This window comes from Balaenoptera musculus, chromosome 11 (assembly GCF_009873245.2).
Source record: "Balaenoptera musculus isolate JJ_BM4_2016_0621 chromosome 11, mBalMus1.pri.v3, whole genome shotgun sequence".
In the NCBI taxonomy this organism is placed as follows: domain Eukaryota; kingdom Metazoa; phylum Chordata; class Mammalia; order Artiodactyla; family Balaenopteridae; genus Balaenoptera; species Balaenoptera musculus.
This window is the reverse complement of record NC_045795.1, coordinates 20,637,151-20,664,282: the sequence shown is the minus strand read 5'-3', so window position 1 is coordinate 20,664,282 and position 27,132 is coordinate 20,637,151. Positions and strand designations below refer to the sequence as shown.

The following is a 27,132-nucleotide window of genomic DNA, read 5'->3' as shown; positions in this document are numbered from 1 at the left end:
TGTTCTCTCCTAGTGCTTTGTGCACGCTTATATTGTTAGTTTTTATTACTTTTCATCCTAGTTGTCTGTCTTTGTGTATAGTCTCGCTCAGTGGCCTCTGAACTCTGTGGAGTCATGGGTCAGGTCTTAAACAAATTGATATTCTCAGAAGCTAGCATCCTGTCTGGAATATAATAAATTCTCAAAAAAGAGTGTGGGATTGAACTGCTCTGATTAGAAACAGCTGCTAATGCCAGGCCAAAGAGACTTAACTTTTTAAGATTCTGATCTTTTCTGCTACATTACTCTTGATATTTGTAAATAAGTTATAGATACTTATTAAGTGTGGAGCTCACTGAGTTGATTTAACACTTTGTTATGTGAAAATCATGATGGGGGCTAAGGGATTTGGCCCAGCTACAGAAATCTTGATTTTTAATGGCAAGCGTGACTCAAGAATTCATCCATTCAATGAACTAATGTTTATTGAATATATTCTATAGTCCAAATACTGTGCCAAGAGCTATGGATATAGTAATTCTCAAAATACACAAGATTCCTTCAGGGAACTTGCAAAATCCAACTATAGGATTACACTATTTAAACAAAATATGTCGCTTGAAAAATATAGTTTAAATCTTACTTCTGGCATTGGACACTGTTGATCACTCTTTCCTTATTATATTTAGTCCTATTTTGGGGATCCAGTCTCAGCTACTTTTTCTGCCAAGGCTGCTGCCAGGTCATGCTGTACTTTTGCACAAATTAGAAAATGTCACACCTTCATTGGGGCAAACTAGGCAAAAGAAGTTCTCATTTGCCCTCTTTTTAACTATTTTTATTGGCTGACCAAGTACAGAATGACTTTATAATAAGTCATAACCAGAATTTTCAATTACAGGAAGGAAGGCACTGTTGTTTCAGCTCTCCATGCTACTTCTCCACTTTTCAAAAGTGGGCTGCGGTACGCTGAGTAATGCCACCTGAAGATTTTCACATCCTAATCCCCGGAACCTGTGAATATGTTACCTTGTATGGCAAAGGGGACTTTGTGTGTATGATTAAGGATTTTGAGACGTGAAGATTATCCTGGATTTTCCAAGTGAGCCCAATATAATTACAAGGGTCCTTATAAAGAGGGAGATAGGAGGGTCAGAGTTAGAAAGATTTGAAGATGTTATGCTGCTGCCTTTAAAGATGGAGGAAGCGGCCATGAGCCAAGGAAGGCAGGTGACATCTAGAAGCCAGAGAAAAAGAAATAGATTCTCCCCTAAAGCCTCCAGGGAGAGTGTGGCCCTGACGGCGTCTTGATTTTTGGCCCAGGGAAACCCATGTGGGACTTCTGGCCTCCAGAACTGTAAGAATAAATATGTGTTGCTTTAAGTCACTAAGTTTGTGGTAATTGATTACAGCCACAATAGAACACTAATACAGAGAGGAACCAAGTAGCTAATCTAAGATGCTGGTTCCAATAGGCTCCTTGGGCAAGACTAACTGGGACAGGGAAACTCAACTAAGGCAGTTTAAAGCTAACAAAGGCAGAAAGGGTAGGACTTCACCTCATTTTATAATGGCTGAGAGTCAAACTGGGAAGACCCAGTAGCAACCACAGTCCAAAATTTAAGAATCTCAAATAAAACACAAGTCCAGGGGCTTCCCTGGTGGCACAGTGGTTGGGAGTCTGCCTGCCAGTGCAGGGGACACGGGTTCGAGCCCTGGTCTGGGAGGATCCCACGTGCCACGGAGCAGCTGGGCCTGTGAGTCACAACTACTGAGCCTGGACGTCTGGAGCCCGTGCTCCGCAACAAGAGAGGCCGCGATAATGAGAGGCCCGCGCACCGCGATGAAGAGTGGCCCCCGCTTGCCGCAACTAGAGAAAGCCCTCGCACAGAAATGAAGACCCAACACAGCCATAAATAAATAAAAATAAATAAATAAAAATTTTTTTAAAAAAACACAAGTCCAAATACCAAGCGTCAAGCAGAGACTGGATGAGAAAGAGCACAGATAAGAAGCAGGAAGGAAGGATGCAGGGTAGCTTCATGGGAAGATGTCAGAGTAGCCAAAGTTCACATTTATTAAGCTGTGGGCACCAAATGCTTAAGGAAAGTCTAGGTGATTTAACAGAACCCTTTTATGGGAGCATCTCATTTGTTGAGGACCTATTACTGGTTAGCATATGTATTTCATTTTATTTGCCCAATAACCCCATGAGCTGAGCATTAAACCCTTGTTTTACTAAGGTAGAAACCAGTTCAAGGAGGTTAAATGACTTGTCCAAGGCCACAGAAAACACTAGGAAGTGAAGGTGGGGTTGACCTCATTCCTGCAGTCCCAGGAGCCCTGATCTTTCTTCCACATCATGCTGCCTTCCCTTCAGGAAAAAGTCGTGTTGACTTTTTCAGCTGTCTGCAGAGTTCAAAGCAGAAAAACATAGTGTCATCTTTTGAGATATTCTATCAGTGAGAACTTGAAAATGAAGTTAAAAATTAAGCAGCAAAGCCAAACCCAGGCTCTCTGCTCCGAGAACGTAGGGCTAAACCTGATGCAGTCTGCCTGCCGTGTGACGCGTTATTTATCCTTGTGAAATTGTGGAATTATTTGAAAGAGAAGAAGGGACGAAAATGCCTTCTTTCTTCAAGGTAGCCTATAGTCTAGGGCTTACAATACTGGTTTAACGGTGAAGGTAAGTGCATTTCTTCTTTTGGGGTCAGAGGATAATTACTAATCAATCAGAGATCCATTAAAGGGAGGGAACAGTTTAAGGGGAAGTCAGAGGAAAACATTATCAGCAGCCTAAGGATCTCCACCTGGGAATGGTTTCTGATTTCAAAACGAAGAAGAAACTTTCTAAAAAATGTAATCCACTCAATCAAGACCCTACAGCAAGGCTTGAGAGGCCACCAGTGTCAATAGACTCTGTGGACAATTGTCACTTCTCCAAGGATTCCGTAAGTATTTACTGTGACACCTTGATGAGTTGAACAGGCTTTGGCTGCAGAATAAAATACTGGATCAGAACTAACAAAGTTTGGGATTGGGGACTGTGATTCATGGGGCTTTTCAGATTTCTGTATATAGTTGACATTGTCTCTCAGGAAAAGGAGAATATGAACAAAGTTGTGGATAAGACTGAAGGCAAGAAAACTTGTACACTTGTGGAGATCACCTGTTCTGTTGCCCTCATTGTACAGCTGAGGAAAGGTGCCCCAAGAGATTATGGTTAGTACCTATCAGTGCTGTGATGGGAAACCCTAGGGGAAAAGACCCAAGGAAGGTGCCCTCTCCCAACCTGCCCAGAGAAAATCCCAATTCCATAGCATAGATGGATTCATACAGGCCTGGAAGACATAGCCTGAGGTTGTTCCTTGGAGGAAAGGTGCCCAGGCACTCCTGTGTTATTGCTTGGTGAGCAGAGCTGTGAGTCCCCTGTGGGCAGGGCCCCAGTTGCACCTTAATTTTGACCTAACCCTGCCTTCTAGGATTACCTACTATTGGTGCTTAGTACATTTTTCTTTTTCTTTTTTTCATGATTACATTCACATGAACTAACAGCATGATGTAAATGATCTACTGGAATAACCAATTTTATTCCAGAACTACCAATCTTTCAGAAAGGTAAACAGGTGATAAAAGAGGCCTCAGTTTTACTAGCATGGAAGAAATTACTTCTTGGCATGTTCTCTGATGTTGGTAGCAAGGTGCATCCCTTCCTCATCCATCTTCTGGATTCTAGTCCAGAAGAACCCACTTCTAAAAGGAAACATTTAAAACCAATTTAACAATCAATCAAAAGCATTTTTATAGAAAGATATTTCATTTGCTGTAAACCTGTATTTATTAATCTGAGAGGGCCCAAGTGCCAATCTTGTGACTACTTATTATTATTTCTGTTGTTAATATCAATAACATTTTACAATGTATGATATTTTACATTGAGAAGGCATGTCTCATAGCTTTGTTTTCATTCCCAATAGTCCTGTGAAGTAATATTATCCCCATTTTTCCTATGAAACTGTGACAGCTCTGAGATCTTATAAAATCTGCTCTGCTTTACTCAGACTGTGAATGACAGAGAAGAATTGGTCCTTGGATACCCTTTGACCTGCAGGTTCCTGCTCTTTCAACCACATGTAACGTTTACTCTGAGTAAACTAGGGGACTCGGCTAACAGAGGTGATGCAAGACAGGCTCAGTATTAAGGGAAATCTAAGAGCAACAGAAAGACCATTATAACAAAATAGTGAGTTCTAGACTAAGAGTAAGAGGATAAAAATTATTTTGTTTATGCATAAGTCATCTTGTCTATGTCTATATTATTTTTATACCAAATATAACTCTATTTTGTGTCATAAAATTATTTTTAAAGTATAGAATTTTTCTTTTACTTAATTTTAATTCCATTTTTCTATGTCTATTACAGCTTTGACACTAGGATTCACTATTTTTTAGAAATGTCACTCCTGAGTAGGAAGGTCCTTGACAATGTTTATAATTGGGCTAAAACTCATTCCACTGTCTCTAAGTGATATCAATTATGCCAATTCTCAGATCCCATACTATCATATGCTTCTGTGATTATTTTAGAAAAATAGTTGCCATTACTACGTCACAGAAAGACCCTCTTTTCGATTGGTTTGGGATGTCTGCCTGATTTCTGCATTTGTCTCATATACAGGAAACAGGGCAATTAACAACTGAAGTTAGCTATTAAGGCAAATTTCAAAGTAGCATCTGAAACGATGAAAGCCAAGGTAGGGATGGCAGCAGATGGAATGAGAACTGAAGTGATGGATTTGTGATATAATTCCACTAATCAAAAAAGCAAGAAAGAGTAGTCTTTTTTATTTTTTTAAATATTCAAAGCTCAACCTGAAAGTATTTTCATCATCAAATTTCCTTCTGGAATAAATGATTAAAACTTAATTTAAAATCATAGATAAGCAACAAGGGTATACTGTAGAGCAGAGGGAATTATGGCAATTATCTTGTAATAACCTAGAATGGAGTATAATCTGCAAAAATACTGAGTCATTATGCTGTACACCTGAAACTAATATAATATTGTAAATCAACTATACTTCAATTTTTTTAAAAACCCTTAACTTAAAATCATATAAATTCCTATCTGGAATACCTTAAAATGAAACTACCCTATTGCATTTTAAGCTTGTGCTTAAAATATGACCATAAAGAGGAAGTAGTATTAACAGATAGAAAAAAGCAGCAGTCTGGGCATCGGGAGACCTGGTGCTGACTCAGTATATTCTGTGACTCGAAGCAACTTTTCAAGCATTCTGCACATCAGTCTTCTCATCAAAAAAAAAAGAACAGTTGGGTCAGAGAATCTTCAAGTCTCTTTCAGCTCTAGAGCTCAATGTTTGTCAGATTGGTTGGAGAGGTTGGTGGGAAACCTGTAAGTGGAGTACAAGTACTTGTAGCTGAGTGTATAGTTGAAAAATTGCCTTCTGCCAAGTCTTGTGGTCTTACATAACAAGAGAGATCAAATAGAAAATGATCCAAACTCCGGGTCAACCAGGTGGCCACTCCTGTTTCTTCAGCTAAGATCTGAGTGTAGAGCCCTGAACTGAACTCCTGATATCATCCAGATGTTAGCAGGACTGGAGAGCCTTCCAAAGCACAGCAAAACTTTTTGACCCACCTCCTAGGGAAATGGAAATAAAAACAAAAATAAACAAATGGGAACTAATGAAACTTAAAAGCTTTTGCACAGCAAAGGAAACCATAAAAAAGACTAAAAGACAACCCTCAGAATGGGAGAAAATGTTTGCAAATGAAGCAACTGACAAAGGATTAATCTCCAAAATTTACAAGGAGCTCATGCAGCTCAATATCAGAAAACAAACAAACCAATCCAAAAATGGGCAAAAGACCTAAATAGACATTTCGCCAAAGAAGATATACAGATTGCCAACAAACACATGAAAGAATGCTCAACATCATTAGTGATTTCTCACTAATCATTAGAGAAATGCAAATCAAAACTACAATGAGCCGCATCTTCTTTATCCATTCATCTGTCGATGGACACTTAGGTTGCTTCCATGTCCTGGATAGCACAGGGAGATCAGCTCAGTGCTTTGTGACCACCTAGAAGGGTGGGACAGGGAGGGTGGGAGGGAGGGAGATGCAAGAGGGAAGAGATATGGGGATATATGTATATGTATAGCTGATTCACTTTGTGATAAATCAGAAACTAACACATCATTGTAAAGCAATTATACTCCAATAAAGATGTAAAAAATAATTAAATAAAATAAAAACTACAATGAGGTATCACCTCACACCAGTCAGAATGGCTATCATCAAAAAATCTACAAACAATAAATGCTAGAGAGGGTGTGGAGAAAAGGGAACCCTCTTGCACTGTTGGTGGGAATGTAAATTGATACAGCCACTATGGAGAACAGTATGGAGGTTCCTTAAAAAACTAAAAATAGAACTACCCTATGACCCAGCAATCCCACTACTGGGCATAAACCCTGAGAAAACCATAATTCGAAAAGAGTCATGTACCACAATGTTCACTGCAGATCTGTTTACAATAGCCAGGGCATGGAAGCAACCTAAGTGTCTGTCGACAGATGAATGGATAAAGAAGATGTGGCACATATATACAATGGAATATTACTCAGCCATAAAAAGAAATGAAATTGAGTTATTTGTAGAGGTGGATGGACCTAGAGTCTGTCATAAAGAGTGAAATAAGTCAGATAGAGAAAAACAAATACCATGTGCTAACACATATATGGAATCTAAATTTAAAAAAAAAAATGGTTCTGAAGAACGTAGGGGCAGGCCAGGAATAAAGACGCAGGCGTAGAGAATGGACTTGAGGACATGGGGAGTGGGAAGGGTAAGCTGGGATGAAGTGAGAGAGTGGCATGGACATATATACACTACCAAATGTAAAATAGATAGCTAGTGGGAAGCAGCCACATAGCACAGGGAGATCAGCTCGGTGACCACCTAGAGGGGTGGGACAGGGAGGGTGGGAGGGAGATGCAAGAGGGAGGGGATATGGGGATATATGTATACGTATAGCTGATTCACTTTGTTATACAGCAGAAACTAACACACCATTGTAAAGCAATTATACTCCAGTAAAGATATTTTTAAAAAGCACAGCAAAAGCCAACATGTTTCCTTGTGCTGACATTCTCTTGTTGGCAACTGGGCATCTATTTGGGTCCATTGTAACAAAAAAAGAAAATTTCAAAACTCAGATGGGGTGATCTTGTTCTCAGAATTCTAGAGCCATTTGGCAAGCAGAAAACTATCCTGACTGGCTTTATGAAGACTAATTATTGTTCCTTCAAAGACACTGGGTATAAAATAACTACTAATTGTTTAAAAAATCACTTGATAAATATGGAAAATCATAAAGAATTACATGACCACATTGTGTTCTGTAACCCAGAAATAGCCATTGCTGGCATTTGTGTGAATCCATTTCTCTCTTCTTGGATGTGAGTGTATTAACACAGGCATAGTGCTTGTTTGTATACTAGAGTACAGGCATTTCCTTAATATTATTCCATATCTTTGAAAACATTATTTTAATAAAGTCCACTATAAGAATCTATTAAAATTGACTCACCAAACCCTTACGGTTAGGTTAATTTGTCTCCAATATTATGTTGTAATAATACTGCAAAGAATATTTTTGAACAAAATTCTTCACCTGTCTCTTCCATTATGATCCTCCATCCTAAGGTCATAGATCAGAAACATTCTTAAGTGTGCAGATAAGTCTTGTTAAATTTATGTGCAGAAAGAATGCAAAGCTTTGAATGATGCAGTATAAGCATGATACATGTGTTTGTGAGGCCATGGATGCTTCAGTTTAGGAATGGCTGCAAAACTGATGATATTCTTAGCATGAGGATTGTACCTAAAAGAAATAAATGTATGAATCCCCAAATATTGGGGTACAGATATCAAATTGGACGTGTCCATTTCTAGGTCATGAATTCTCTTTACCTGTCAAGTAGCTGGATTTATTCATAATTATAGTAGAAAGCCCTCATTCAGGTGATTTGAAGAACTTTTCAGCCCAGTAAAGTGTCCAAATTGTGTTAACAAAGACAAGAATAAACATTTTAAACCATTAAATACTACTAGTATTATATATATGTGTTATGCAATGTCATTCTTCATGTTCAAAGAAGGAACCATGGGACATTGTTCTGGTTGTACAGAAAGATGTACAGAAACATGGTCAAAATGAAAGGGCTGCTCTGGAAATTTCCTCCCCAGCTCTTGGGCTTAATTTTCCTGTCTTCTGACCTTGCTTCAAGCCATAATATGCCTTACCTTTGCATGGTTCTCTGTGGTTTGCAATTTTCTCATTCAGTTCTTGCAGCACCACTCAGAAAGGAGATCTATTTTTATTGAACACACAAGGAAATTGCCAATTAGAGAATTTAAATGACTAGCTCTATGTCACTTAGCTGGGACTTAGCCAGATTTCTTATAAAAATCGAGTCCTCCGTAAGCATAGAAATAAGGAAGCGTACTGCAAAATGTAAATCATATACCTGTGTTAGGTCTAAACTTTCACTGATGCTGAGAGAATGCAACATTAACACAAGAAAATTATTTGTGTGTCTTGTTTTAGATTGTTGTTCTTCCCCATAGATAAAAGCCCATCGTGGTAAAAGAGATTCAGGGCAGAGGGAACCTCCACCACAAAGTGTGGTACCATTTCCCAGAGGAGCCAAATGGATGAGAAGCCTTCCACCAGGAAGGGTAAAGCCACATCTCTCTCTCTCTCTTTTTCTTTAATATTTATTTATTTGGCTGCACCGGGTCTTAGTTGCGGCACGCAGGACATTTAGTTGCGGCATGCGGGCTCTAGTTCCCTGACCAGGGATCGAACCCGGGCCCCCCTGCATCGGGAGCAGGGAGTCTTAACCACTGGACCACCAGGGAAGTCCCAAGTCACATCTTGTATTTGCAGGCTACCTTATGGAAGAGTGGAAGCTTTATTTCCACATCCTCGTTCTCCATTCCTTCTCCTTTGTTTTTTATCAAGCCTCCCTGTTGTGGAGATTCTCCCAGTATAACATTGACCAGATCCAGCCCCTCATCCTGTTACCTGCTACTTTTTCCTTAGGGAGCCCCAGTGAGGTATCTATGAGAAATTACATCAAATGATCACTGAATCCCAGGGCATAAGGAATGGAATGAGTCCAGAAAAGGTCATTTTAAACAAACCCCTAACCCATATATGAGTTCCTGCTACAATATCTTTGCTATGTAGCTGGTTATTTCCCATGAGCTTTGGAAACCTCCAGTAACAGGGAAATAATTCTTTTGCAGGCAACCAAATCTCATCCCTGAGCCTATTTGGTCATTAAAAATTATTTCTCCCATTATATATATATTTTTGTATGTTTATCTGTTTCTTCACAGGTTCTCTCTTTGTTTCTCTTTAGTCCCAGTTCTCCAAATGTGCAAAAAAATTTAATCCATCATTCACATGGGAACCCTTTCAATATAGGCCCATTGTTCCACTTCACGGGGACCTAAAAGAACGTGTTGCTCTTGTAACAGAATGACAGTTCCTCCAGTACCATATCACCTACAAACAGTAAAAATAGTTCCCCATATTAGTTTTTTTTAAGCTGAATATATGTGAAGGCAGAGCCTAGTGACATACAACAAAAATACTTCCAAGTGAACATTACACTAAGGAGTTAGTGGTTGTGCTCATTTATACACTATATATCAGGTATTTTAAAAGAGGACCCTTGGATGTTAGCTTAATTCAAAGGCAGCTCTCTAAGTATAAACTTTCAAGCTTTATGGTAGATGAATATGCAAAACAGATGGGACCACAGACTTGAGACTAGGAGACTCAGGTTCTGTGACTGGCTCTTCCCCATCTTCCTCATTCACTTTATTTTGGAACAATGTGACATAAATGCCTTCATTTCATTTTTCTTATATTTTCATCTGCTTCCCACACCTCTGAAAAAAGGCCATATTTGTTTTACTTGACGGTAAGATCCCCGATTTATTGTCTTGAAGCCAACTAAAGAATATGACAAAGAAGGGTTGTAGTCATGATTATTTCAGTGAAAAAAGATAGTGGGACTGCGTGAAATCATCTGTAGTTTTCTCAGACTTAGCAGTGGGTGAAATGGAAAGAAGGTGATCTCAGTCAGGATACTCACTGCAGACATCTGTGTTATTCTCTAGTTCCCGAATTCTGTTCATTACGCTATGGACTGGCTCTCATCATGCACTTCTCAAACTTTACCGTGATAACCCAGCGTGTGAGTCTGAGCATTGCAATCATTGCCATGGTGAATAGCACTCAGCAGCCTGGTTTATTCAATGCCTCCACAGAAAGACCTCTTGCATTCACCCTCAATCGCTCCAACAGATCCACCAAGGAATTTAATTCAGGAGTAAGTATAATGGAGACCAAGGCTCTTTGTTGAGAGGGAAAACCCAGTTTGAAAGGAAGACTTGTATCTTGATTCTGTGGCATATAGAAGCATGAATTTTCAGTGGCAAACTAAAAAGGACTGGAATTATTTTTCTTTGAGATAGTGCTTACCTCTGTGATTAAAATGGCCTCACTGAGATTATTATGATTACAAGGTTGGGGGTGGGGACTATAGGAAAAACTTGTGAACACTTCTAGAAAGGAATAGATTACTGGGTATCTTCAATGAAAAACTAGGCACTAGGATGTATCTAAGCACATCCTTCTGCCTGATTCTAAGCAGGTCTCTGTACTTTTCATAGTCTTTGAGCCATTTTACAACTCAGTAAGTTCTATATAATAAATAGTAATGCAAATGATTCTTGCCCATAGCTCTGCAAATGAATCTTGTTCTGTGAAAAATCAATTGCTACTCTCCTCCACTTGCCCCTCAGTTGAATAAGCCAGTTTTGCTATATATTTAAAATCTATTTCAGCATTACTTCCCACTTATATATGTGTGGGTCTTTGAATTCTCCTTTGGGCCAGTTGTAACATCTTACCAATTCCCCCATTAATCAATGAGTTAAATAAAATCTTTATTACATGTTCATTTTTTATTTGTATAAGGATCATGATTACAACCCATTTAAATTTTTTCTTTAAACTAACATTTATTTCACATTTCTAAAATCATCCTCATATTTTATGATTTTGTTACCTTGGAGCCAGCTTATTTATAATGACCTCTCTGTCTCCAGTCTTTCTTCCGTCATTCATTCTACACATTCACACACCTGTGCTCGAGAATCCAGGATACCTTCAAGTCACGAACTCCTCTCTTGAGATGCTGTACTTCTCCAGAACCTGGGCCCACTTCTCAGCACACTCATATCTGCTATCCATGGCCCAGGGAGAGTCTTTGCTCTGAGCAAGTCAGAGTCCTGGTTAGTTTCATTGGGTATCATTCCAAATACTGCAAGTCCACTTTTGCTGTTTTTCTTCAATAAGAATGAGTTTTCCTGTTTCTCTTTATACAAATCATAGGCATTCTTCAAAGAATGGTTCAAGTACTTCTTCCTTCCTGGGACCTTCCCAAATTGTTCTTCCCTCTTCTCAAAGTCCCTATTTTACTGCCGTTCATCCTCAAACTTGAATTCTGACATGAGTCATATATCTTGTATTATTTATAGTTATTTTAAGTGGACAAAATATTTTATATTTTACATTTTTTGGCTCTTTACTTCAATTTATACCATGATGCCATGTATCTAGTGGTCTACCAAAATTATTTATTGGGTTACATCAGAAGAAAATGTGATCTTATTAATGTGTAATATGTGTTTTAGGAAGTCACCTCTGCTAGGGCAGACCATGATTCCTAAACTTGATTTTAGGGACTAATTTTGATAAGCATTCAGTAAAGATGTGTTTTCCTTATTTTTTGAAATGAGAGTCAGCATGTCACCTGAATTATTTACTAGAACCAAAATAGTTAAAAGAAGCTCTTTCACTATATTTCATTTACATCTTCCTATCAACTACCTATGTAATCATTTCTTTATCTCTTTTCTTCTTCATTTCTCTATTTTTTTTCCTTTTCTTCTTCATTTCTCTGTTTTTTTCTCCCTCTGAGGGGAGCAAATTAGAGATATAATTGGTTGTTTGGAAAAGGTGGAATATTTGTTTGGTTAAAAAATGGAGGAAAGCCAAAATTGATATTTTATAGGAGGGTCAAAACCCCAAGCAGCTCTGGCTATAAATTAGAATTTTTATAAAAGAAATTCTTAGCAAAGACTTTTCCTTTTTTTCCCCCCAGGCCTCTGTATATGAATGGAGCCCAGAGACTCAGGGTATCATCTTTAGCTCCATCAGCTATGGGATAATACTGACTCTGATCCCAAGTGGCTATTTAGCAGGGATATTTGGAGCAAAGCAGATGCTTGGTGCTGGTTTGCTGATCTCCTCCCTTCTCACCCTCCTTACACCACTGGCTGCTGACTTTGGAGTGATTCTGGTTATTGTGATTCGGACAGTCCAGGGCATGGCCCAGGTAGCCGGTTACTTTTTCATTCTGTGTGGGATATGGATTCCTGAATTCTACTAGAGATCAAGAGTCTTAATGATTTTCATTTCAGGGAATGGCATGGACAGGTCAGTTTACAATTTGGGCAAAATGGGCTCCCCCACTTGAACGAAGCAAGCTCACCAGCATTGCGGGATCAGGTAAGGATATACATATAGATCATAACTTTGTAATCTGTTTCACCCTATGACATCTTTCCTTCTATGCATAGGATGGTTTGGGGGACAGGGAGAAAAGTGCTGTAAAAATATTCAACAATGTAAGACAGTCACATAACAAATAAGACAGATACATCTGTGCTGTAAAGCCACCAAGACTCAGAAGCAGAAAAGACCATTGTGAGCATTGTGAGGGTAGTCAGAAAAGCATTGTAGGGAAAAGTTTAGAACTTTAAGAATTTGCAAAAATAGAAAAAAAAAACCCAAGTAAACTGTATAAACACCATTTTAGCAAAGATATGCAAATGCAAATTAAGACTATCAGTGGTAAGGAGATAAATCAGTCTGGAAAGTAGAGTTTCAGGAGCCCACATTATTCTGAGTTCTTTACTCTTCTGAGCTAATATTCACAACATCCCTTTGAAGATAATTTTTAACTCTCAATTTCTTTTCTTTTGAATTTTATTTTATTTATTTTTTTATACAGCAGGTTCTTTTAGTCATCCATTTTATACACATCGGTGTATACATGTCAATCCCAATCTCCCAATTCATCACACCCCCACCCCCACCCCCACCCCCCACTGCTTTCCCCCCTTGGTGTCCATATGTTTGTTTTCTACATCTGTGTCTCTATTTCTGCCCTGCAAACCAGTTCATCTGTACCATTTTTCTAGGTTCCACATATATGCGTTAATATACAATATTTGTTTTTCTCTTTCTGACTTACTTCACTCTGTATGACAGTCTCTAGATTCATCCACGTCTCTACAAATGACTCAATTTCCTTCCTTTTTTGGCTGAGTAATATTCCATTGTATGTATGTACCACATCTTCTTTATCCATTCGTCTGTCTATGGGCATTTAGGTTGCTTCCATGACCTGGCTATTGTAAATAGAGCTGCAGTGAACATTGGGGTGCATGTGTCTTTTTATGTTATTGTTTTCTCAGGGTATATGCCCAGTAGTGGGATTGCTGGGTCGTATGGTAGTTCTATGTTTATTTTTTTTTAAATTAATTAATTTATTTATTTATTTTTGGCTGTGTTGTGTCTTCGTTTCTGTGCGAGGGCTTTCTCTAGTTGTGGCAAATGGGGGCCACTCTTCATCACGGTGCGCGGGCCTCTCACTATCGCGGCCTCTCTTGTTGCGGAGCACACGCTCCAGACGCGCAGGCTCAGTAGTTGTGGCTCACGGGCCTAGTTGCTCTGCGGCATATGGGATCTTCCCAGGACACGGCTCAAACCTGTGTCCCCTGCATTGGCAGGCAGATTCTCAACCACTGCGACACCAGGGAAGCCCCCAATGTTTAGTTTTTTAAGGAACATCCATACTGTTCTCCATAGTGGATGTATCAATTTACATTCCCACCAACAGTGCAAGACGGTTCCCTTTTCTCACACCCTCTCCAGAATTTATTGTTTGTAGGTTTTTTGATGATAGCCATTCTGACTGGTGTGAGGTGATACCTCATTGTAGTTTTGATTTGCATTTCTCTAATAATTAGTGATGTTGAGCAGCTTTTCATGTGCTTCTTGGCCATCTGTATGTCCTCTTTGGAGAAATCTCTATTTAGATCTTCTGCCCATTTTCTGATTGGGGTGTTTGCTTTTTTAATATTGAGCTGCATGAGCTGTTTATATATTTTGGAGATTAATCCTTTGTCCGTTGATTCATTTGCAAATATTTTCTCCCATTCTGAGGGTTGTCTTTTCGTCTTGTTTATGGTTTCCTTTGCTGTGCAAAAGCTTTTAAGTTTCATTAGGTCCCATTTGTTTATTTTTGTTTTTATTTCCATTACTCTAGGAGGTGGATCAAAAAAGATCTTTTTGTGATTTATGTCAGAGTGTTCTTCCTATGTTTTCCTCTAAGAGTTTTATAGTGTCCAGTCTTACATTTAGGTCTCTAATCCATTTTGAGTTTATTTTTGTGTATGGTGTTAGGGAGTATTCTAATTTCACTCTTTTACATGTAGCTGTCCAGTTTTCCCAGCACCACTTATTGCAGAGACTGTCTTTTCTCCATTGTATATCCTTGCCTCCTTTGTCATAGATTAGTTGACCATAGGTGCGTGGGTTTACCTCTGGGCTTTCTATCCTGTAATATTGATCTATATTTCTGTTTTTGTGCCAGTACCCTATTGTCTTGATTACTGTAGCTTTGTAGTATAGTCTGAAGTCAGGGAGTCTGATTCATCCAGCTCCGTTTTTTTCCCTCAATACTGCTTTGGCTATTCGGGGTCTTTTGTGTCTCCATACAAATTTTAAGATGATTTGTTCTAGCTCCGTAAAAAATGCCATTGGTAATTTGATAGGGATTGCATTGAATCTGTAGATTGCTTTGGGTAGTATAGTCATTTTCACAATGTTGATTCTTCCAATCCAAGAACATGGTATATCTCTCCATCTGTTGGTATCATCTTTAATTTCTTTCATCAGTGTCTTATAGTTTTCTGCATATAGGTCTTTTGTCTCCCTAGGTAGGTTTATTCCTAGGTATTTTATTCTTTTTGTTGCAATGGTAAATGGGAGTGTTTCCATAATTTCTCTTTCAGATTTTTCGTCATTAGTGTATAGGAATGCAAGAGATTTCTGTGCATTAATTTTGTATCCTGCAACTTTACCATATTCATTAATTAGCTCTAGCAGTTTTCTGGTGGCAGTTTTAGGATTCTCTATGTATAGTATCATGTCATCTGCAAACAGTGACAGTTTTACTTCTTCTTTTCCAATTTGTATTCCTTTTATTTCTTTTTCTTCTCTGATTGCCGTGGCTAGGACTTCCAGAACTATGTTGAATAATAGTGGTGAGAGTGGACATCCTTGTCTCGTTCCTGATCTTAGAGGAAATGCTTTCAGTTTTTCACCATTGAGAATGATGTTTGCTGTGGGTTTGTCGTATATGGCCTTTATTATGTTGAGGTAGGTTCCCTCTATGCCCACTTTCTGGAGAGTTTTTATCATAAATGGGTGTTGAATTTTGTCAAAAGCTTTTTCTGCATATATTGAGATGATCATATGGTTTTTATTCTTCAATTTGTTAATATGGTGTGTCACATTGATTGATTTGCGTATATTGAAGAATCCTTGCATCCCTGGGATAAATCCCACTTGATCATGGTGTATGATCCTTTTAATGTGTTGTTGGATTCTGTTTGCTAGTATTTTGTTGAGGATTTTTGCATCTATATTCATCAGTGATATTGGTCTGTAATTTTCTTTTTTTGTAGTATCTTTGTCTGGTTTTGGTATCAGGGTGACGGTGGCCTCATAGAAGGAGTTTGGGAGTGTTCCTTCCTCCGAAATTTTTTGGAAGAGTTTGGGAAGGAAGCGTGTTAGCTCTTCTCTAAATGTTTGGTAGAATTCACCTGTGAAGCCATCTGCTCCTGGACTTTTGTGTGTTGGAAGATTTTTAATGACAGTTTCAGTTTCATTACTTGTGATTGATCTGTTCATATTTTCTATTTCTTCCTGGTTCAGTCTTGGAAGTTTATATCTTTCTAAGAATTTGTCCATTTCTTCCAGGTTGTCCATTTTATTGGTATAGAGTTGCTTGTAGTAGTCTCTTATGATGTTTTGTATTTCTGTGATGTCTGTTGTAACGTCTCCTTTTTCATTTCTAATTTTATTGATTTGAGTCCTTTCCCTCTTTTTCTTGAGTCTGGCTAAATGTTTATCATTTTTACTTATCTTCTCAAAGAACCAGCTTTTAGTTTTATTGATCTTTGCTATTGTTTTCTTTGTTTCTATTTCATTTATTTCTGCTCTGATCTTTATGATTTCTTTCCTTCTGCTAACTTTGAGTTTTGTTTGTTCTTCTTTTTCTAGTTTCCTTAGGTGTAAGGTTTGATTGTTTATCTGAGATTTTTCTCGTTTCTTGAGGTAGGCTTGTAAAGCTATAAACTTCCCTCTTAGAACTGTTTTTGCTGCATCGCATAAGTTTTGGATCAGCGTGTTTTCGTTGTCATTTGTCTCTAGGTATTTTTTGATTTCCTCTTTGATTTCTTCAGTGATCTCTTGGTTATTTAGTCACGTATTGTTTAGCCTCCATGTGGTTGTGCTTTTTACGTTTTTTTCCCTGTTATTGATTTCTAATCTCATAGCGTTGTGGTCAGAAAAGATGCTTGATATGATTTCAATTTTATTAAATTTACTGAGGCTTGATTTATGACCCAATATGTGATCTGTCCTGGAGAAGGTTCCATGCACACTTGAGAAGAATGTGTAATCTGCTGTTTTTGGATGGAATGTCCTATAAATATCAATTAAATATATCTGGTCTATTGTGTCATTTAAAGCTTGTGTTTCCTTATTAATTTTCTGTCTGGATGATCTGTCCATTGGTGTAAGTGAGGTGTTAAAGTCCCCCACTATTATTGTGTTACTGTCAATTTCCTCTTTTAGAGCTGTTAGCAGTTGCCTTATGTATTGAGGTGCTCCTATGTTGGGTGCATATATATTTATAATTGTTATATCTTCTTCTTGGATTGATCCCTTGATCATTATGTAGTGTCCTTGCTCGTCTCTTGTAACATTCTTTTTTTTTTTTTTTAAAGAAATTCACGTTCTTTTATTTATTTATTTATTTATTTATGACTGTGTTGAGTCTTCGTTTCTGTGCGAGGGCTTTCTCTAGTTGCGGCAAGTGGGGACCACTCTTCATCGCGGTGCGCAGGCCTCTCACCATTGCGGCCTCTCTTGTTGCGGAGCACAGGCTCCAGACGCGCAGGCTCAGTAATTGTGGCTCACGGGCCCAGTTGCTCCGTGGCATGTGGGATCTTCCCAGACCAGGGCTCAAACCCGTGTCCCCTGCATTGGCAGGCAGATTCTCAACCACTGTGCCACCAGGGAAGCCCTCTTGTAACATTCTTTATTTTAAAGTCTATTTTATCTGATATGAGTATTGCTGCTCCAGCTTTCTTTTGATTTCCTTTTGCATGGAATATCTTTTTCCATCCCCTCACTTTCAGTCTGAATGTGTCCCTAGGTCTGAAGTGGGTCTCTTGTAGACATTTATATATGGGTCTTGTTTTTGTATCCATTCAGCAGGCCTGTGTCTTTTGGGTGGAGCATTTAATCCATTCACGTTTAAGGTAATTATTGATATGTATGTTCCTATGACCATTTTCTTAATTGTTTTGGGTTTGTTTTCATAGGTCCTTTTCTCCTCTTGTGTTTCCCACTTAGAGAAGTTCCTTTAGCATTTGTTGTAGAGCTGGTTTGGTGGTGCTGAATTCTCTTAGCTTTTGCTTGTCTGTAAAGCTTTTGATTTCTCCATCGAATCTGAATGAGATCCTTGCCGGGTAGAGTAATCTTGGTTGTACGTTCTTCCTTTTCATCACTTTAAGCATATCATGCCACTCCCTTCTGGCTTGTAAAGTTTCTGCTGAGAAATCAGCTGTTAACCTTATGGGAGTACCTTGAATGTTATTTGTTGTTTTTCCCTGGCTGCTTTCAGTAATTTTTCTTTGTCTTTAATTTTTGCCAATTTGATTACTGTGTGTCTCGGCGTGTTTCTCCTTGGGTTTATCCTGTATGGGACTCTCTGCACTTCCTAGACTTGGATGGTTATTTCCTTTCCCATGTTAAGGAAGTTTTCGACCATAATCTCTTCAAATATATTCTCAGGTCCTTTCTCTCTCTCTTCTCCTTCTGGAACCCCTATAATGCGAATGTTGTTGTGTTTAATGTTGTCCCAGAGGTCTCTTAGGCTGTCTTCATTTCTTTTCATTCTTCTTCTTTATTCTGTTCTGCAGCAGTGAATTCCACCATTCTGTCTTCCAGGTCATTTATCCGTTCTTCTGCCTCAGTTATTCTGCTATTGATTCCTTCTAGTGTATTTTTCATATCAGTTATTGTGTTGTTCATCTCTGTTTGTTTGTTCTTTAATTCTTCTAGGTCCTTGTTAAACATTTCTTGCATCTTCTTGATCTTTGCCTCCATTCTTTTTCCTAGGTCCTGGATTATCTTCACTATCATTATTCTGAATTCTTTTTCTGGAAGGTTGCCTATCTCCACTTCATTTAGTTGTTTTTCTGGGGTTTTGTCTTGTTCCTTCATCTGGTACATAGCCCTCTGCCTTTTCATCTTGTCTATCTTTCTGTGAGTGTGGTTTTTGTTCCACAGGCTGCAGGATTGTAGTTCTTCTTGCTTCTGCTGTCTGCCCTCTGGTGGATGAGACTATCTAAGAGGCTTATGCAAGTTTCCTGATGGGAGGGACTGGTGGTGGGTAGAGCTGGCTGTTGCTTTGGTGGGCAGAGCTCAGTAAAACTTTAATCCACTTGTCTGCTGATGGGTGGGGCTGGGTTCCCTCCCTGTTGGTTGTTTGGCCTGAGGCAACCCAACACTGGAGCCTACCCAGGCTTTTTGGTGGGGCTAATGGCAGACTCTGGGAGGGCTCACGCCAAGGAGTACTTCCCAGAACTTCTGCTGCCAGTGTCTTTGTACTCACAGTGACACACAGCCACCCCCCGCCTCTGCAGGAGACCCTCCAACACTAGCAGGTATGTCTGCTTCAGTCTCCTATGGGGTCACTTCTCCTTCCCCTTGGTTCCAATGAGCACACTACTTTGTGTATGCCCTCCAAGAGTGGAGTCTCTGTTTCCCCCAGTCCTGTCGAAGTCCTGCAATCAAATCCCGCTAGCCTTCGAAGTCTGATTCTCTAGGAATTCCTCCTCCTGTTGCCGGACCCCCAGATTGGGAAGCCTGACATGACGCTCACAACTTTCACTCCAGTGGGTGGACTTCTGTGGTATGTGTTCTCCAGTTTGTGAGTCACCCACCCAGCAGTTATGGGATTTGATTTTATTGTGCTTGTGCCTCTCCTACCATCTCATTGTGACTTCTCCTTTGTCTTTGGATGTAGGGTATCTTTTTTTGCTGAGTTCCAGTGTCTTCCTGTCGATGATTGTTCAGCAGTTAGTTGTGATTTTGGTGTTCTCACAAGAGGGAGTGAGAGGATGTCCTTCTACTCCGCCATCTTGAACCAATCTTAACTCTCATTTTACAAAGGAGGGAATTAAAGTATGCAGAGATTAAGTAAATTGCCCAGAGACAAATAACTAGCTGGCAGTAGAACTGAGATTTGAGCCCCGGCAATTTGGTCCCAGAGTGCACATTCTCAATCACCATGTTACACTCCCCCACCAGAGCATGTGATCATAAGGACTTGATAACTACATCATTGCTATCTGCCCCAACTGGTAGCACTGAGAATGTGTACTTGAAGAACAGAACTGAGGGTCATCAAGCCTCTCACTCCCTAGTCCAATGCATGACTGCATCCTGCAGATTTTTATTCTAAAGCCACCGTCCTGTGTGGCTCCTTCCATTGCAGTTGTCACCATCTCCTCTATCTACAAATGCTCAGTTGGTCTTCTCTCTCCTCTAGCTTTGTTTCCTTCAAACTTCTCATCAAAGCCAAGTTATCTCCCTAAAGCACAGACAGGGCATTTTTGCTAGCCTGCTTAGGAATCTTCAGTGTGTGCCTTCATGATTACAGAAGAAGACTGACCCCCTTATTGCATGGATATAAAGATGCTTTACCATTTGGTCCCAACCTGCCTTTGCGCTCAACATCCCTCTGTAAGCAGTGCTCAGATTGTAGCATGTACAGTCTGCACTTAACTTCTCTCTGGCTCTATTTCTACCGGCTCATTTTCTTGGAAGGTCTTTTGCTCCCAGCTTCTTTTACCAAAATTCCATCCATCCTACTATTAGCTCATGTAAACAATTTGTGAATCTTATCATCAGTTTTAATTTTCTCCTCATGTATACTTTCAAAGAAAATTGTAGTTTTATTATCATGTTTATATTCCACATTCTTTTTTTTTCAAATTGCATATTGGGACCCATTGAAGGGGTCATAAAATCAATTAAGTAGGTCAAAACCAGTATTTTTAAAATGAAAGTGAATAGAATAGAATGGAAAATTTTGGAGTGAGTTGCACACGGTAAGATTAAGTATTGATTCATGAAACTCTTGTTTGAAGTGTGTGTGTGTGTATTTGTGTATATATTGTGTTGCCATGAAAGATACATTTCTTATTATGGGTCTCTGAAAAATATGTTCAGACTCCAAGGTCTACATTGTATTACACTTATAATAGTGAATTTTGTTCACGTTTTTCTCTGCAACTGGACTGAAATCCCCTTGAGGTCAAGGACTTTATCGTATTAGTTTTTGTAAGAGTTTCCTTTTCTGCTGCCAACCTCATATTGCCCCTGCCAGAATGTAACTCTAATTATAAGGAAATACTTGTGGGCTATGTTTGCAGAGAGTTTCTATGACAAACAAAGGGATTTGTATTTGGTCACATTGGAGTTAAGGAGCCATTGAAGTATCAGGTGGCATATTGTTATTATTTATTAATTCTAACTACTTCTCATGACTTCTCAAGATCTCTTATTGGGGGAGATCTGTGAGCTGGAAGAAAGACTCTCATCACCCAGTAATTCTAAGTCTGCCACCTCTTTGTTGGGACAACATCCAGGGAAGTCACTCAGTCTCAACCTTTGTTATTTTCCTCAGTGTTTTTTATCCCTCTTCTCTTCAGGGGCAGCGTTTGGGTCCTTCACCATCCTCTGTGTGGGGGGACTAATCTCACAGGCATTGGGCTGGCCTTTTATCTTCTACATCTTTGGTGAGTCACTTTCTCTTAACTCCTAACACCTCCACTTCCCAGGCATTTGTTTTTATGCTTACATTACCTATCGCCCACATTCTTCCCATTTGAGAGAAAATGTCCATTGTTAAATGGAAGATGACAAAGAATGTTGAGGATTGGTAGATTTCTTAGTCTAGTCTAAGAGATGACCATCTTCATGGTGCTGACTTCTGAGAAATCAGGAGTGTAGCCTTACACACCCACCCCAGGCATCTTCTGTAGAATCTCTGCCACCACGTCTGAAACACCGGGTCTAGTTGCTCTATGTGGTTAACATGTCAGAGTTGGTGAAGCACATTTTCAATATGTCTTCATATTTTATTGTAATTATTGTTTCTGCCAAGATGCCCTTAACCTATTTTCTACCAGGTGAATCTTGCAAAGCTCAAATTAAATGTACACCTCCCTATGGGGACTACCAAGACTTATCCCATCAGATTAAGTCTTTCCGTCCTCTATGATGCTTACTGATAATTTCTTTTCTAGGCTGTGTTGGCATGTAATTATTTATTTCCCCTTCTCCCTCTCCACTAGATTATGAAATGACTGAGGCAAGAAATTCATTCCATATTTTTTTTATCACTTTAGTACTATCATAGTGCCTGACTTAAAGCTTTATAAATAAAAGAATGGATAAATCCAGTAATTAGAGGAAATTTAAAGAACATTAGTCCACAGAGTCTTTTAACACAGAACCTCTTCAGGTGACAAATCTCAGCAATGAGACAAGTTTCTATTCTCAATATGGTTCCAGCTAGGACGGCTTTCTCATTAATGATGCTAATCCCAGGTCATTTTTGTCCATACATGTTGATCAGGTACCGTCAGAAATATTTTTCTGGAAATCCATAATGGATGTATTGTTTGAATACAAATAACACTGTCTTTTGCAAATGTGTTGGAAAATTTTCCTCGCCACACTCATTTTATGGCAGGTTGTTTTGTATGTGGATGAATCCTTTTCTCTTCAATCCTGACTATTCAGATCTTCTAAAATACAACAGTAATGTGTGTATTAAGAAGTTGTTGCTAATGACACACCACGATATATCCACTCGAGTCTGAAGAGTAACTAATCAGCTATACAGTGGTACGTTCATGCTCCTGCTCTGTCGAGAGGGCTCTGACATTGACAAATGGCACTCTACATTTAGTCAAAAGGAGATTTGTAGATGAGTTGAGATGAAGAAGTGGGAAACTTTAAGTCATGATGGTGGAACAACCATGAATTGATATGTGTGTTTTGGGGTGAGGTGTGCTACTTCAGAGGAAACTCCCTTCCCCTAGCACACAAATCTACCTGAAAACTAATTGGATCCCAGCTTCCCAGGTAGCATTGGCTGCGTCTGCTGTCTCCTGTGGTTCATGGTGATTTATGATGACCCCATGCATCACCCATGCATAAGCGTCAGGGAAAAGGACCACATCGTGTCTTCACTGGCTCAACAGGTACAGTGCAGCCCTTCTACCTGTGGGCCATGCAGAGATCTCCAGGGTAGGGTGTGGGGCTCTCAGGAGAGGCATCCTCTGTCCTGTTCTAATACCCATACTGATTAGATATTTCCTTTCAGTCCAGTTCTCCTAGACGATCTGTCCCCATAAAGGCTATGGTCAGATGCCTACCACTTTGGGCCATTTTCACGGGTTTTTTCAGCCATTTCTGGTTATGCACCATAATCATAACTTACCTACCAACATACATCAGTTCTGTGCTCCATGTCAACATCAGAGATGTGAGTATGCTTCCTGTACTTCTATGAACATGATAATGGCAATAAGAAGAAACAGTTCTGTGCTGCCTACTACATTCTGACTTTACACATAACCACTCATTTAACCCTCACAATGATTGAGAGACATTGTAATGATTTCCATTGCACAGGTGTAGAAATGGGGACACAGAGGGGAGATGACTTGCCCTGCATTACACAATTACTGAGTGGTAGAGCTGCTGTGGTATCTGTGTTCTTAACCACTATGCAACGCTGCCATACTAGCTGATGCTTCAATTTCCCTTAGAAATGAGTAGTGCTTTTCTCTGGAGACCAGTGTAATGCAAGTGCTGGCTCTCTTACCTGAGAAAGTGTTCTCCTCATGTGGAAAAGGATGCTAATTTCCTTAAAGCAACTCCAAGTGTCAGGAGGGTGGGCTAATGGTTGGTCTGTGTAACTGATAAACTCTGGTGCCATATGCACCTCTGTAACTACTCACTGTATACATTTCCTTCCTTCAGAGTGGGGTTCTGTCCTCCCTGCCTTTTATTGCTGCCTCAAGTTGTACGATTCTAGGAGGTCAGTTGGCAGATTTCCTCCTGTCCAGGAATCTTCTCAGATTAATCACCGTCCGAAAACTCTTTTCATCCCTAGGTAAGGATGGGGGGACTCGGTTAACCAATCCCTTTTTCCACACGTGGTCAGAGAAGTTTCCTGATGGTGTGTCCTCATTGCCCAGGGCTCCTCCTTCCATCACTGTGTGCTGTCGCCCTGCCTTTTGTGGCTTCCAGTTACACAACAACTATTATTTTGCTGATACTTATTCCTGGGACCAGCAACCTGTGTGATTCAGGATTCATCGTCAACACATTAGATGTCGCTCCCAGGTAAGATTTTACCTGTTTTTTCCCCTCCCCAGGCCCTTCCGGAGGTTTAGGCCTCAGTCTTCTTGCAACTACTTCTTGTTGTTGACATGCACAAAATGATGGCAGAGTAATAGCAAATAACTAGAAATGTCAGTACGTGGCCATGACCTAAGGCGTTTTTAGAACAACAGTGCCCAATCTTGGCCAGTAACAAGTAGATGAAACTTCCTTAGTTTCTCCACTAGAGATTGGACTGTGCGTTCTGGGAAATGACCCACACACGTGTTTTGGAAAAGCTTCCAGAGTGTTGATGATATTAGCTACCACATATGTATACACTTGCCCTGAGCCAGATCCTATTCAAAGGACTTCTCATATATCAACACATCTGATCGGCATAACTACATGTCCTATTGTTATCCTCACTTTATAAGGGAGATGACTGAGGCACAAGAAGTTTAAGTGACATGTCTGAGGTCACACAAAGGCAGAGCCAGGATTTGGACCCAGGCCGTCCGTCCAGTGTATGTTGTCTCATCCACTGCACAAACTGCCTGCCATGCTGAGATGCTGTGGTGGGAACCTGGGCTCCTGAGAGACAGAATTGTTTCCTAGTTGTTGAGTCGGTGGATAGGTGATTTCAGGTTTGGCAAACAGACATTGCCCTAACTATCTTGAAGTGAACAGAAAAAACTGAATTAGGCTAAATGACTTTGCTATTAGAGCTGAACCGCATTAAAGTTGAGTTGCTGAAAAGTGATAGGCAGCTTTCTATATACAATCATCTCCCCGCAGGTATGCAAGTTTCCTCATGGGAATCTCAAGGGGATTTGGGCTCATCGCAGGAATCATCTCTTCCACTGCCACCGGATTCCTTATCAGTCAGGTTGGGCCAGTTTATTGAACATCTGAAAGTGGCAGGTATTGTTTTAGGCACTGGGGATTCACAACAGGGCCTCTGTTCTCAAGGATTGTATGGTCTGATGGGGAAAGTAAGCCTGGATGCCAACACAATTACTCTGTTTGTAGGGGACTCTAAATCAGAGTCTGGGAGTTCACATTTCCCAGGGAAAGAGAAGTAAAAGCTGAATTTCTAAAAATGAATAGGTATTAGATTAATGAAAATGAGCAGTGCAGGCACAGAAAATAGCACATGTGACTTCCTAGAGGAACAAAAGTATGAAACAGCTCTTAGTTATGACCAGAGTGAATGATACATGTCAAGGATAAGAGATGAAGACACAGGAGCAGAGGGGGAGTCCGTTCAGATTAATTCCAATTTCTAAAAAAAAAATCACAAAATGGAAACCCAAAGGGTCCCAAGGCCAGCTTGAAGAGAGGTTAAATCATGGGTGGAAAGAGAAAGGCTGTGACACAGAGCAGGGAGCATAGCCCATGAGGCTTGCTCAGTACCAAGTGTGGGCTGGAAGGGAGGATGGAAAGGCAGAACCAGGCTGGGATGGCAGGATGGCAGGAGCCAACTTACAGAAAAAGATTTGTTTTGTTTTCAACACATCTCTAGGTGATCTATTTTCAGGTTGCTTTTTGACCAAATTGCTAGGAATCCACTTTGACTATAATGCCAGAAATGAACTGTGACTTACAAGGGCTGGATGAGGAAAATCATACAGTCAGACCAAGTGTAACTCACATCATATTGAGATGTCCATCCAGAGGGTTGTTGTGACTGATGTCGACAGTCAAAAACAAAACAAATCAGAGAGAGCACAAGAGTGAAAATCTTAAACCTGTTGTTTTAGGCATAATTTTAAATGAGTAATACGATATTTTCAAGAATGCTGAGATCCAAATTTCTAGAAAAACATTAGTGTAGGTTAATTTATTTGGGTTTAAAGAAAAGTTCATCCCAAGCCAGAACCCAGTGTTCATTTTAGCATCCTCTTGCTTCCATCAGTTTCATAAAACCTTCTTTGAGAATTCAAGGTGCTCAGTGGTTATTGCATATTGTTCCCTAGATTCCTTGTGATCAGTGTTGCAATATACAAAATGGAGAATTTCTAGAACTAGTGGAGAAGGAACTGTAAGGCTGATAATTCTGTGTATTTTTTTTTTTTTTTCTCCAGGATTCTGTGTCTGGATGGAGGAATGTCTTTTTCCTTGCTGCTGCTGTCAACATGTTTGGCCTGGCTTTTTACCTCACATTTGGACAAGCAGAAATCCAGCACTGGGCCAAAGAGAGGACTCTTACCCGTCTCTGAGGATATAGTTGCAGACTTAAATGTAGTAGTGACCATTAACTTTTTCAACATTTTCTACTTATCGTCATTCTCTTTTCATATTCTTGGCCATAGGCTCAGCAGTTCTCAATTTCGGTTACATGTTAGATTTCCCTGGGGAGTTTCTAAAACATACAGATGAATGGGCTCTACTCAGGAGATTCTGAAAGAATTGCTCTGGGATAGAGCCCAGATATCACTAATTTTTAGACACTCCCCAGGATTTCTAACATGCAGCCAGGGTTGACAAACTGCTAGACAAACTTGAAACATCAATTCCTGTTGCCTTTGAATTTTCCTTTTTGTAAGAAACTAGATAAAAAGCTGTGTGAAAATAATCACTGATAAGTACCTTCATGAGGGCGATTATAGACACAGAGAAGATCTACTAGAACCAGAGTTGTATGTTCTAGAGCTCAGCACAGAATTTTAAGGCTGTAATCCACAGCGTTAACATTTTTATTGTTTTTATACATTGAGAAACATGGATGTTTATTTATGTGGTTACATTCTATTAAAATTCACATGCTAAAATTAAATGGGCCATTTAAAAATTATTTACATTAGGATTATTTCCATCAGGCAAAATAGATATTTATTTATCCTAGCTAATTTCCAGGAGATTAACAACCAGGAAATGACAAGAAGATTAAATTAGGCTAACTGAAAATCATGGGAGAGAGAAGATAGAATTGGAAAGCTTACAATGTAAAAAGAATGGATGTGAAGGGAAGCAATGTGGGCAGTTCTAGATGAGACATTGAGATAGTTTGGTCCACAGAATGAAAATTAGAGGAAGATGACAGAGGCACTTTCAAATGAAATGAAGACTTAAATGGAGGAGACGAATACTGAAGGTATAACAAGATGGAAGAAATCATGGAACAATATCACACACACCAGAGAAATTCCTCCTTAGGATTGAAAAAGATCATTTGACCTTCTTCAGATTTTCCTTATTTGCCCAAG

The 27,132-nt window shown here is 39.5% G+C and overlaps 1 protein-coding gene and 1 non-coding gene across 2 annotated transcripts; one reads left to right on the top strand and one right to left on the bottom strand.

Annotated features, from left to right (window-relative positions):
• Nucleotides 1-2,421: 2,421 nt before the first annotated feature.
• Nucleotides 2,422-26,233, top strand: SLC17A2 (solute carrier family 17 member 2). The gene is made up of 12 exons (XM_036869177.1): nt 2,422-2,665; nt 8,641-8,751; nt 10,207-10,418; nt 12,258-12,491; nt 12,577-12,664; nt 21,238-21,324; nt 22,679-22,797; nt 22,920-23,081; nt 23,582-23,714; nt 23,800-23,947; nt 24,722-24,812; nt 26,011-26,233. The coding sequence occupies exons 2-12, from the start codon at nt 8,724-8,726 to the stop codon at nt 26,143-26,145; spliced, it is 1,437 nt and encodes a 478-aa protein (XP_036725072.1). The 5' UTR covers nt 2,422-2,665; nt 8,641-8,723; the 3' UTR covers nt 26,146-26,233.
• Nucleotides 8,861-8,934, bottom strand: TRNAR-CCG. Its single transcript has one exon. It is a non-coding gene; the product is annotated as a tRNA-Arg (tRNA).
• Nucleotides 26,234-27,132: the final 899 nt, after the last annotated feature.